This window comes from Xyrauchen texanus, chromosome 50 (assembly GCF_025860055.1).
Source record: "Xyrauchen texanus isolate HMW12.3.18 chromosome 50, RBS_HiC_50CHRs, whole genome shotgun sequence".
Taxonomy (NCBI): Eukaryota; Metazoa; Chordata; class Actinopteri; order Cypriniformes; family Catostomidae; genus Xyrauchen; species Xyrauchen texanus.
Genome location: NC_068325.1, coordinates 15,170,153 through 15,183,036, shown reverse-complemented (window position 1 = coordinate 15,183,036; position 12,884 = coordinate 15,170,153). Strand labels below are relative to the sequence as shown.

The 12,884-nt window shown below is 37.8% G+C and overlaps 1 protein-coding gene across 6 annotated transcripts in view; it reads right to left on the bottom strand.

Annotated features, from left to right (window-relative positions):
- Positions 1 to 12,884, bottom strand: part of patj (PATJ crumbs cell polarity complex component) — a 132,050-nt gene that overhangs the window by 83,250 nt on the left and 35,916 nt on the right. For all 6 annotated transcript variants that reach the window (XM_052123543.1, XM_052123542.1, XM_052123545.1 and 3 more), the window contains 6 exons: positions 9,658 to 9,867; positions 9,289 to 9,396; positions 4,875 to 5,156; positions 4,582 to 4,657; positions 3,076 to 3,172; positions 1,271 to 1,354 (listed from right to left, as the gene is read on the bottom strand). In XM_052123543.1, the coding sequence (XP_051979503.1) occupies positions 1,271 to 1,354; positions 3,076 to 3,172; positions 4,582 to 4,657; positions 4,875 to 5,156; positions 9,289 to 9,396; positions 9,658 to 9,867 (857 nt within the window). The remainder of the gene's footprint in view (positions 1 to 1,270; positions 1,355 to 3,075; positions 3,173 to 4,581; positions 4,658 to 4,874; positions 5,157 to 9,288; positions 9,397 to 9,657; positions 9,868 to 12,884) is intronic.

The following is a 12,884-nucleotide window of genomic DNA, read 5'->3' as shown; positions in this document are numbered from 1 at the left end:
TTTGAGGTAGGGACATTCATTCAGATGCAGCTGTTGTGCAACTCCGGCCTTTAGACCCACGATCACACTCGCTTCATCACTTCCCAGTCCAACTATCCAAGCCATAGCTACACAATGGCCTGTCAACATATCTTTTATTTTTGTTGTGATGAATTCTGCAGTGCCAGAGGGTATTACATGATTTCCAATGAACACAGCTTCAGGCTCTCCTCTCTGCTGAAGTGTCAGGTATGCGATCAGCATTTTCTCAACCGTGATATTAGTAGTTTTATCTACTATTATCCCGACATATCTGCTGTTGGCGAGGCGGTCATCCACTGCACTGGTTATGGTCATTGCTATAGCCTCCTCCATCTGACTGACAGTGTTGTGGTGGGTGTACGTGTGTGCACTGTTCAGGTTTGGACACCCAGCAGACTCTAATAGTGTATGCATTTGCCACATTCAACACAACCTTAAGCTGTGTTTTAATGCCTCATTACAGGCAGCCTGTGATGTCTCTACATTCTTGACCATTTCCACAATCTGGTTGACCACCCATGAAGCTTTGATGTGGCTATGGCTCATTAAAAGCTGATTTCTGCATAATCGTGCACCCTCGGACAAATCCGTTACTCATGTTAGCTTTTATGCACATGTCGCAGAACATTTTGCCACCTTTCTTACTCAGCCACGTGAACTCCTACTCCACTGAACCCGGTACTCCCTCCTGACCACCTTGCTGCCACTTGCTTGCCCCATAACATTAACAGCCGGTGACTGATAAATGTTGTCTGTTGTTTTTTTTTTACAATTGTATGTAGCGGTGACTAAAGCTACACAGCACAAAGACGTCATGCACTGAGATCAAAGACGAGACTAACTAGATAATAGCTAATTAATATGCTCACTCGCCACCAACTGGACAGGGGCGGGAATTACAGTTACAAGTTACAATAGATCGCCCTCTGTGTAATCTGTCAAAATGATGGAGGGCCTTCAGATTTTTCTGTCATTGTTAAAAAAAGAAAGAAAAAGTAAATGATGGAAAATATCCAGTTAACACAACATCACACGAGAATTTCTCAAGTGATTCATGAGATGCTCATGTGATTGGTCATGATTTTATACATATGCTTCAAAATTATTATTAATTTCTTGAAGTAAAACTTTTTTAAATCAGGAAAAGTGCATGAGTGCACAATTAAATTTGCCCTGCGATCAGAAAAAAAGCATGTGAATGTAGTGTCAATAAATATTGACAGCTGATTTCGGTTCAACACTAGTGTACCTGTGGCCTCCTCTGATTGATGAAACACCAGCCCCCAGGTTTCTCTCCTTCCTCTTGTTGTCAAAGGATTTCAGCTGCACAGACCTTCAGAACAAGAGAAGAGCAAACTTACACTCACTGCAACAGCTGCATAGCACTTCAGGCTCTCAAATCCCTATAGATTCAAAGGCAAGATGCCAGACTTAGTGACTGAAATTACAGAAAAATGTAACTTGTCGCTCTGATATAAAATCAAGACATTATTTATATTCTTATCTGTAATAAGTCTGAATTCATAACAGCAAGTGATAGTATCCCTTCAATGATCCAACTAATATCGCATGGAAATTTCAGTGTAATATCATGAAAGAATATAAAATTATTTAATATGGACTAATAATGAATAAAGAGCAGCAGAGGAATTCTGAGTCATTCAACAGGCTATTTTTATTTAATATTTCTTTGACTAAGGATGGCTGGACATATACTAGCATTACAAAAATGTTTACAGTTCATGCCTTAGTAAGACCAGGAAAGCTTCCTCGTCAAAATAGTGAATAGGGAATTAGAGAAATGAATTACACTTACTGTATTTATCATTCTCTAACACACTGTTATAACAAATGGCTGTCAGGATCTCAGCTGCATATCACACAAATTTGACACCATCATGTTGCTCAAAAGGCATTTTATCTCCATTTCAAAAGTTTTCTCAATGTCTCTCTTACACACCTGGGTTATACTTAATCATCTGATCTGATTATTTATAATTAAGACACATGATCATTTTCTAATTCAAAATGATAAAGCACACATTTACAAAAATTCACCATTATTATAGCCATGACATTTTTTTCAAACTGCACTCAGAACCAATTTTTGGTGTGAAATATATTTCGAATAGCTTGTTCTTGTAATGGTCCAACCGATTAAAACAAAAAAAATTCCACATTTGTCCAGGAGGTGGCGTCATAGTTCCATTAAAAATCAGCATCATATTAAAGGGATAGTTCACCCAAAAATGAAATTTCTCATTTATTCACCCTTATGCCATCCCAGATATGCATGACTTTCTTCTGCTGAACACAAACACATTTTTAGAAATCTCAGCTCTGTAGATCCATGCAATGCAAGTGAATGGTGGACAGAACTTTGAATGTTAAAAAAGCACATAAAGGCAGCATAAAAGTAACGCCAGTGGAGTCGTATGGATGAATCCATATCTTCAATAGTGATATGATAGGTGTGGGTGAAAAACAGATCAATATTTAAGAATGTGAAAGTGAATGTGGAGATTTGTAGTAAAAAAAGGACTAAATATTGATCCGTTTCTCACCCACACCTATCATATCACTTCTGAAGAGATGGCTTTAACCACTGGAGTCGTATGGATTACTTGTATGCTTCTTTTTGGACCTTTAAAGTTCTGGTCACCATTCACTTGAATAGTATGGAGTTACAGAGCTGAGATGTTTTTCTAAAAATCTTCATTTGTGTTCATCAGAAGAAGATTGCACGAGGATGAGTAAATGATGAGAATTTTTATTTTTGGGTGAACTTTAGTTTGGTTTCCTGTGTTGATTGTTAAAGACACACAGCCACTTAAAAAAAACTATTTAGAACTGTTTCTGAAAAGGTGTAATGACTTTAGTGTGTGCATTTGTTGGTAGAGAGAGGTTTTAAAATGAGGTGTGCTAAATGGAGTGTTAAAACTCAAAAAATGGTTTTATGATAATGAGGCCTAAGAAAACGATGACAACCATACATTTATTGTGTGTATAGAATAGGAGAAGAGAGATGTGTTCACGTGTATGATGGAGACTCACTCAGTGTCGGTGTCAGTCAAGGTGAGTTCTGAGCCTCCGTTCCTGGAGTCAGAATCTGCGTCACTGTCAGCTGCCTCCACCCATGACAAAGGCTGATCTATGAACAGTCAGAAAAATAAATCTCAAACATTATTCTACCAAACATCTGCACTGAAATAAAGCAAAGATTATTCAAATATAAGTACCGTAATTTCCGGACTATTGAGCGCACCTGAATATAAGCTGCACCCACTGAATTTTAAAAAAATATTATTTTGAACATAAATAAGCCGCACCTGTCTATAAGCCGCAGGTGCCTACCGGTACACTGAAACAAATTAACTTTACACAGGCTTTAACGCAACACGGCTTGTAACAAAAATAAATAGTCTTTAACGAAACACGGTGTGGCAGCGGGGGCGTGGTCAAGCGCCCGTCCGGGAGATTAAAGCGGTAAGGGTGCTTTACATCAAGTGCTGAAAACTGTCACACTGGTGCCAGTTGTCCCAAGAAGGACACGTGAAGCAGGGCACTTGACGTTCCAGGTAAGGCTTTTAATGGCCACAGCAATGTTTACAATCAATTTTATAAAGTTTCTCAATTCTTGGTCTTCTATGTGCCAACACTAGACTGACGTGTGTCTGTCTGTCACACTCTCACACACACTCTCTCTCTGCTGCCTTTTTATGCCGCTCTCCCCACGCTTACTGAAATTAGACACAGGTGTTAGACATTAGCTCAGGTGTAAAGCCCTTACCGCTTTTCTCTCCCGGACAGGCGTTTTTTTTTTTTTAAATAAAATTTTAAAGCAGGAAAAATCCATATATTAGCCGCATCGTTGTTTAAGCCGCGAGGTTCAAAGTGTGGGAAAAAAGTTGCGGCTTATAGTCCGGAAATTACGGTACACATATAGCTGCAATCGGGGCCAAGCACCTTGAGCACAATCCAAAGAACAAGAAAACAGCACAAAAATACTTTTGACAACCAAGTGGCACAATCCCAAAATTTCACAGGGAATCTCAGGATTCCCAATGTCACCGACACCTACCAAGTTGCATTTGATTCAGCAAAATAATTGTGAATATAGTGTTAAAAATTTGGTGTACTTTTCAAAAAAACTGTTTAGACTATCAAAAATCCAATATAAAAAAAGTAACTGTTCACCAACAGGATTCTCTCAGGATACTTTGTCATAAATTTTGGGATGATCCAATGACTATTATTAGTGAGAAAAATCTATTCTAAAAAGTGAGAAAAAAAATGCAAAATGGTGGAAAATTCACCAGTACCATAAACTTGGCATGAGCCAACAATCAATACAAATTTGAATTGTTGGTGGCGCTAGAGGGTTTGAGATAGACCCCAAATTTGGCACCAAAAATTTTCAGACTCAATGTGCCAAATTTCACAACATTTTACAATATGATTCTGTGCTGCCATATACTTCCAGCCAGAAGTAACAGCAGAAGAATTTAAAGAAAACTAACAGACAAAATGGGTACTTGGCCCCTAAATATAAACACTCACTGAGGTGAATCCGCGAGAGCTGCAGATCTTGAGCCTGAATGTGCTCAACGATTGCGCCAAGATCGTCCTCTGTGAACTGTGGCAGAAACAAAGAAAGAGTTTTAATTTCAACTATTGGGATATGTATTGTGAAAAATATTAACTTCCGAAAAAGTGTATATTTGTAAGAATACAGCAATATACTTGACAAACCACCACAACATTAACCATTTATAAATCGGTCTATGCAGTGCAGCCAAACACAGCTCCTTTAGAATCATCTTGAGCAGACAAACAGATTAATTTGGCATCACCTGCTCTTGTGTATCAGGGGTGAACTGATAGAGGCTGGCTTTTGCTGGTTCCTCCCGGGAATGGGTCTTCTTGCTGAGGTATAAAGGTAGACTCTCGCTCTTGGACATTAGAATTTCCATCCTCTCTTGCTCTTCATCCTCTTCATCCACAGCCATTTCTCTCTCCAAGCCAGGCAGGAGGTCAACGGTGGTTAGGGGAGAGGCGTAGCGGGGTTCGGCATCCAAGATCAGCTCTGGCTCCTCGTCCAGGTCGTCAGATAAGATGGAACCATTTTCAAAGTCCTACCCACAAACAACATCACTGTCAAGAGAATACTTCCATGCATACAAGCTACTCTGCAGATTAAGTGTTTGAATTTTTTTTTCTTCTAATACACCATTTCAGCTGACACTTTTAACCCTAAGTGACATAATTTAAAATGATTATAGGGACAAAATCCCTGGAGTAATTTTAGGATTAATAGTCTTGCAATCCTCCTATTGTATTCGGGTAATTTTTGACCCGGGACAGGTAAAGACGACATTCTAAATATCAAATTTGGTACTACAACCAAACTTTGTGATTTTGTCAAGACTATCAAAAAAAAAAAAAAAAAAAAGAAAAACTTTATTTTGTATCTAATTTTTAAGGGAAACAACAAATGGTTCCTTCCATTGTCTTTATGGGTCAAATTTGACCTGTATGGGTAGAACCAGTTGTGACCTTTCACCTTCGGACTTTCTGGATGTTATACAGCTCAAATTATCTAAATTTTAGTCACAAGACCCATACTGTTCTCAAGCTTCCCCACTGGTTACTGCATCGTTATCACAAGTTTACCTTTGTCTATGTTTGTGCACACATGCACATGTCCACACACACAAACACACAGTTTTGAACAGGTAATATGTTAGTAAATAAGTTTAACATGACTTCTTATAATATGGTACAATGGGGCTAAAGACCCCCCACTGAAAAAAAAAAAAAAAAAGAAAACATCAACGTTACAGTGAAACACTTACAACTGAAGTGAATGGGGCCAATTTTTGGAGGGTTTAAAGGCAGAAATGTGAAGCGTATAAAAGCACTTATATCAAGTCTTCTGTATTATTTAACCCCTTAAACTCTAGTGCATTTGGGCTTTAGGGCTGCTGTCCACAATTTTTCACAATTACATTTAAAAGAGCACCATTCACACATACTGAGGACCAATAACAAAACAATAGGTTTAATTAATCAGAATAATTACAAAAAAGGCTCCAATTATTCATAAATAATATTGTGTGTGTTTATAATCTTATGAACATTTTTATTTAAAACATGTCATTCTGATTCTGTTCACTCTACCCCCAATAGATGGAAGCAAGCACTTGAAAATATATATTTTTTTATTTACAGATCTGAAAAGGTAAATGGTGCTCTACTGTATTTTACCCCTCAAATATGTGCTTTTCCATAGACATTCGGTCCTATTTTCAGCTGATGCACCACCCTCGTTGTTTCAACCTAGGTGTCATTAGAAAACGGAGATATATAAAAAAAAATGTATCATCAATAGTCAAAAACATATTTTTCCTGATGATTTGTTTAGCTTTATTTTTCTTGCTGGATGGCATATTTTTTGTGGACCTCCAAGATATAAAACTGGATTATTCACACAAGCAAATCATCAAAATGGCTATTTTTTTTTAGAAAACTGCCAAAGGTAAAAGCAGATATAAAGTTTTTGGCTCATATTTCACTTTATGATTCTTTTGAAAATCTTTTAAATGTGGTATTAGGGCAACACAATTAAGTCACATTGCTGAGAATTAGAGGTTTCATTTGATATATATGACTTATATATATATATATCACACACACACACGCGCGCACGCACACACACACACACGTCAGTCCATTTATGTGCTATGTGAAAGACTTATATTTTCATATAAATATTTCTACACCATTACACTCTAGGGGGCACTAACTTCTGATGCAAATGTTTTGAGGCTTTACTTTGTTATTTTATGTAGCAAATGCAGAAGTGATGGTCATCTCTGAAAAGTTACGATTATAAGCTTTCAAATGATACCTCATATGCCTTAGTCTTATTATATGGGAGACTTGAACATTTAAACGTAATTTTGTTTTACGATTTAGCACCATCCTTGATTTGATTTGATTTGATCCTTACGAACTGCCGTTTTAAAGATGTATAAGTCTTAGTTTTTACAGACGTTTTAGGGTTTGTTGACATTAGATCATCAAGTCAACGAAGTTGTAAAATTGGTTGTAACTTTACACAGAAATGGTATCACACTAAAATTTTTGTAAAATTTTGTTTGTCTCTTGTGGCTATAGTTTTGAAACATTGAGTATTTTAACAGTTACGAATTGCCCCAATCACTTCCTTTGTTAGTTCCTCACTGGAACACAGATATTTATTTATTTACTTTTTAAGTATGGATAAGTCAAAATACATTTTTGTGGTAAACAATATTATGCCACAAATGCTGTCGATTGAGCTTAACCTTCATTGAACCCGGAATATACCTTTAAGACATTAGGAGGGTTAAGGGCTCAATGAAGATAGTTTATAGACAGACCTATAAATGAGTCAGGATAGTCGACCAGTCGTCCAACATAGACTAGTGAATTAATTTACCTTCTTAAGATAGACACTAATGTATAGCGCCCCTTGTGGCAACCTTGAGACTGCAACCCGCACATGCATTGTCAAGAATTGCAGTCTAAAATATTTTAAAACAAAAAGTATAAAACAGAGTTTGTGCAGCTAGAGGTGCCTGCATTCATGTACTTGTGTATAGCATTTTTTGGCCTTTAGGCTACACCCACTCTCCAAACAATTATAAACTAAATGTGTATATTTATTTCAGTGAACCAAAATGATCATTTACAGCAAAGATATATCCAAATATTAAAGACTGGGGGGACCAAAAATAACACATATGAATTACTACCAATCCACTGTATATGGTGGTTATGGCTTACTGAGAACAACTTACTGAGAACACTTAAAGAATTACAAATATCATCTTTAATCTAAGATTTTTCAGTTTTTAAAAGTAGGTGCAAAATAGGAGCTCCACCGGTGAATGCAGATAAGCGAACTGCCCAAGGGTTTGACTAAACGGTCAACTCCACGCTTAGTCAAACTTGGCAGATTCGTTTTACTCTCCCTTAAATTTCAAAAGAAGTCTCATTACAAAACTCCTGATAATGCCAGTGCAATTGTATGACTTTATTAGCAGATGATTGGATGACGAAAGGTTATAGAGATGTCTTAATTTGGAGGGGGCGTAGAGGGTACAGACATCTCACCTCCAGTCTGTTTGACACATACAAAGCAGCTTTCTTTTCCTGCAACAGGGTGCTGGGCTTGTCCTCCTCTTGCATACACTTCCTGATCATAAGAGCTGAACGCGCACTTTTCCCCCTGCGTCGCTCAGACAAGCCGACTCAGCGCCTTTCCTCGCTCTTCAACCCCACCCTCACGAAGAGCAGTACCAATTTGCAATGAAAAATGTGCAGAGTCTAAAATCTTAATGGTGCAATTAGTCTCGTTTTGAGTAGATTTACAGCAGCACTTGACTCGGCCACCTCAATTACATCTTTGCTCAAATTCAAGGATAATACACTACATCTCAAAAAAAAACAAAAAGGGGCTCATGCATCACTTCCAAAAAGACCCCTCTCAGGAGGAATGCTCATTTGTGCCTCTTTATCTCTCTTTGTAGCTACGTCCCAATTCGCATACTTATTCTACACCATTTTGTATAAAATAGTGCTAGTAGAAAACCACAAAAAGCAGAGTACTACAAGTGCCCGGATGATGTACTTCTTCAACCAAAAAATTAAAAAGTGAAATATTATTGTGAAATGTTATAAACGTGGTCGCAGCTTACCCAATGTAGCGGAAGGGGCGGGGTTACCTGGCCCTGTCCTGACAAAACAGTTGTAATAAATGGTGAATTTGGCAACTACCAAAACTTCTATGAAGACAGCTCCTTGCAAGTTTAATGATGTACCACTCTGTGTGAATATGCTATTTGATGTTATTTTAGATACAGTATATATGTTGAACTGAGGTTGGCTAACTACACATGCGTTCGACACGTCACTTTCTACGACTAAAAAAACATGAATTCTTCAGTGTAGTAAAAATAACGGTAGTGTTTTATGCTAGGCGATGCTAGTCTTTGAAAATTCATACATTAGATGATCGAGCACATAGTGTATGTGCACAGTGAATAGTGTCTGTGTCTTTAAAAGTCTGTTTAATGCAGTCTGTGTTTATAGTTTTGTATTGAAGAATGTTTTAGAGAATCTAGCCCTATAAGTTTTGCATTTATCCATATTTGGTCTACAGTTTTGTAGTGTGTATATAAAGATGTGTTGCGAAGTAAAGAAGTTTTAAACTTGGAATACCTCCGTCATAGATAGGAGAGTGTGGCTGATGGTTTGCTTTCCCACTGATTGCTCATTCACACCCTCTACAGACAGAGAGGACCGCTGCACACCGCTGCTCTCCTCTGACTAGATAGTACACAAGCACAAAACAGAGCAATTCCCAAAAGCAAAATATTAAAATTCTCCCAATCATAAATTTAGATATTCATATCAGCAAATATGACATTTATATAATCAACATTTAAACCTGATCTGGAGATTAGGTTTAAGGCTTTAAATTATCCTGATCCATTCTCTTAATAATACTTTTAAATGAAATACAAACCGATCCAAATAAACTAAATAGTGGTTTCTAATAAGGGGCCATTATTGCATATTAAATCTTACCACAAGTGGTTTCCTAATTCCAAGGTAGACCTTTCCAGGTGGAGCAGTTTTGAGGACCTCAACTGCCTCTGCCAGAGAACATGTTTCCAGATGAGAGTCATTAACAAAAACCAGCTGGTCTCCAGGGAGCATCCCACCGTGATTCTCCGCCACCCCACCAGGCACCAGGGAACGGATGACAATCACTGAGCGTGCAACATCCAAAGGGTCCTGCAGAGGGCAATACAGACCATTATAAAACACAAACAGAAATGGACCACAGACAAAACATCAGAGGTGTAGAGCAATAGTGACCAACCAATTCGATGAGTCACCTTAGATCCTTTTGAAACTTTTTGAAGTTTGTTTAAATCATAAACACAAACAGTGAATTCAAACAGCACCTGTGTAAACGGACAGGTGGACAGTTGAAAGTTTCACACAAGTAGCCACACTGCCTTAATATCTACCCCTATTTCCAAAGTGAGACATATGCCCTAATCCAAAACCTTGTAAGCTGCCTACACAGGAATGATAGGCACACTCCCAAAGTAGAGTCTTCATTATGCAGCCCTCCAATATATCTCACTGCAGCCAAATTCTAATTCAGCATCATATGTATCCTTCACAGAGGAGGACATTCATTTTGCGACAAGTTCAGTGAACAGACAATTACAAGATGGCTGACAAAGCAAGAAAATGCTGATTCTAAATAATTTCATGCAATACCAGAAATTGTGGATTCAAACGGTTCAGTGGGATATTTTAGCCAATATTTGTGTGTGATGTGTATTTATATGCTTATTGAAGTTTTGCGTCGCAAACATGCTAATGTCAAACTCTATGGAAATGAACTGCGACCATGTCCACACTAATACATTTTTGTTTAAGAATGCTTTGATTTCACTATATTTACGCTTCGCGTCCACACAAGAACTGAGTTTTTCTATACTGAAAAGGAGTGATACGAAAATGCTCTCAATCACACAAACCTCATAAAATGATGTTTGGAAACTGAAAATAGAAAATAGCCATTTGTGTGGCACTCAGTTCCCACAAGGGACAAATGTTTGGCCCGTGCTAAAGGCCTGTTCACACCAAATCCATGACGATTTTGCGAGACAAACTTCTAATGAAAGGTGAAAAAATTGAAACTACAATTTCACTCCTGTACAGTAGAAGGTGCTGTTGCTGTTCTATAAACATTTATACCAGTCTCATGCTTGCACCTTAAGCTGTCAGAGATTAATATATTGAACGTTAAAAGCATTCATTTACCTAACTTGGCATAGCGGTTTCATTATGTTTTTTCCATGATGTTGATACATTCTGAGGAGTATATGATCTGTGATTTTATGCGAGAGCGCTGTTGCATAAATATATGTCCTATTTATATTTGCACATGTATTATGCTATGAGTATATTCCAAATGGACTCCCGAAGCCAACTACTCTTTTAATAATATCTGGATTCATGTCGGGATAATATAACACAAATAGGTGCTGTGATACTAATACACGTGGAATAGTGCACATTAAGAATAACATTGTACAGAATTAAAAGTAATTTATAAGAAAAGATTAGCTCACTGTCTTTATTGAAATTATTGCAATCCTTTGTTACATTATCCTTAAGGACAATAACAATATTAATGCTAATAGGTCTAATAATTAAATCTGCAATTAGGGAAAATGCAGGGAGTAGATCCTTTTTAGAGATGAGCAGGAACAGTTGACACGGTTCAAAACATTTGTCATTACATCGATGCCGTGGCCCTTGACTTTATATTGTTGACAGAATTTGGCCCTTGGTGAAAAGTCATTGGGGAACAGTGCTATATAGTATGTTCCAAATTAGTCACTTATAATGTTCCATGATGTTTAGGCCACATCCACACTAGTGCAAATTTTATTTGGGTGTAGATGAAAGGTGAAAATAACATGTTTTTAAACCAAGAGGAATTAGTCCGGACCTAGCATTAGAAGGCAGCTATGTGTGAAGGCAATGGGCAGCTCGCTAGGTTTTGGAATGGAGCTTTGGTTCAAAAGAGCGCAACAAATTTGCTTGAAGGCCAAAGGAGACCGACATCCCACACAAACAGCTGAAGTGTCACTGTATCAATCACTTCACTAGGGGAGCTCTGCTGTAAAACTGCAATTCAACTCCGATTTGAAGTCTCTAACAATATATTTCTTGACCCATATGGGCTGCTTTTATATGGCATGTGACAACATAAAAGTGATTAACACATAGTTATTCAAGACTGAAAACTGAAGCAGAAGCACTGTCATTAGTAAGCTCATCTATCTGGCCATGAACATTTACGATCATCCATGCCATAAGAGCAGCAGAACGGGCAATGCTTGCGTTTGCGTTTTTGATACGTTTTACTTTTTTTTTTGTTCCTAGTCTTAGGAAAAGTAGCTGAAGATGTTCATGATCAATTAAGTTCTGGTGTCTGGGACATTTCAGGATAAGGCTGCAGTGAAGTTAGTTTATTGGAACTTGGGTGAAGTTTGAAAGTTCAGATCACAAAGCTGTATAGCCAGACCACTCAGAACAGATAGCGATAAAAGGCAAACAGATAACACATCAGATAAATAAGTATACAGAAACAAGAATCCAGTGGAAGAGAGAAAATACAGGGCTGCAGTGTGAAAACACCGTAACAACAAAATGTTATAAGTGTTGCTTGCTGAGGTAGCCATCAGTTTATCATGTAGTAAGGTTGTTTTTGAAACCCCTAAACCAATGTATTAAACTTCAGCCTGTAACTCATCAAAATTATGCCTTAAATTGTAAGGCTTTTTGAGGAGAGGTGAACCATAACTTTTCCATGCAATCAGACTTAATTTTTTTGCATGGTGGATGATAAAACAAATAAAAATAAATACCAAAAGACATGGGGGTGGGTCCTTTAAAAGCCCTGGAAACTCCTCACAGCTCGTAGCATTGGGATGACGAGTTTTGCACAAACAAGCACCACTGCCATTTTCTTTTGAAACTTTTTAAATAATGTTTGCATTTACATTTTTAAGTATGTGGTGGTGGAGGCGTGGTCGAGCTTTCGTTAGCAGAGACAGAAAGCAGTAAGGGTGCACACACCTGAGCGCTATATGGTCTAACACCCGTTTCTGATTGCAGTAAGCACTGGGGAGAGCGATAAAAAGGGACCACGCCAGAGACGAGGGAGAGAGAGCTACCCATCTCAAAAAGACTAGTTTGAGTTGAGCTAAAGAGATTACTGC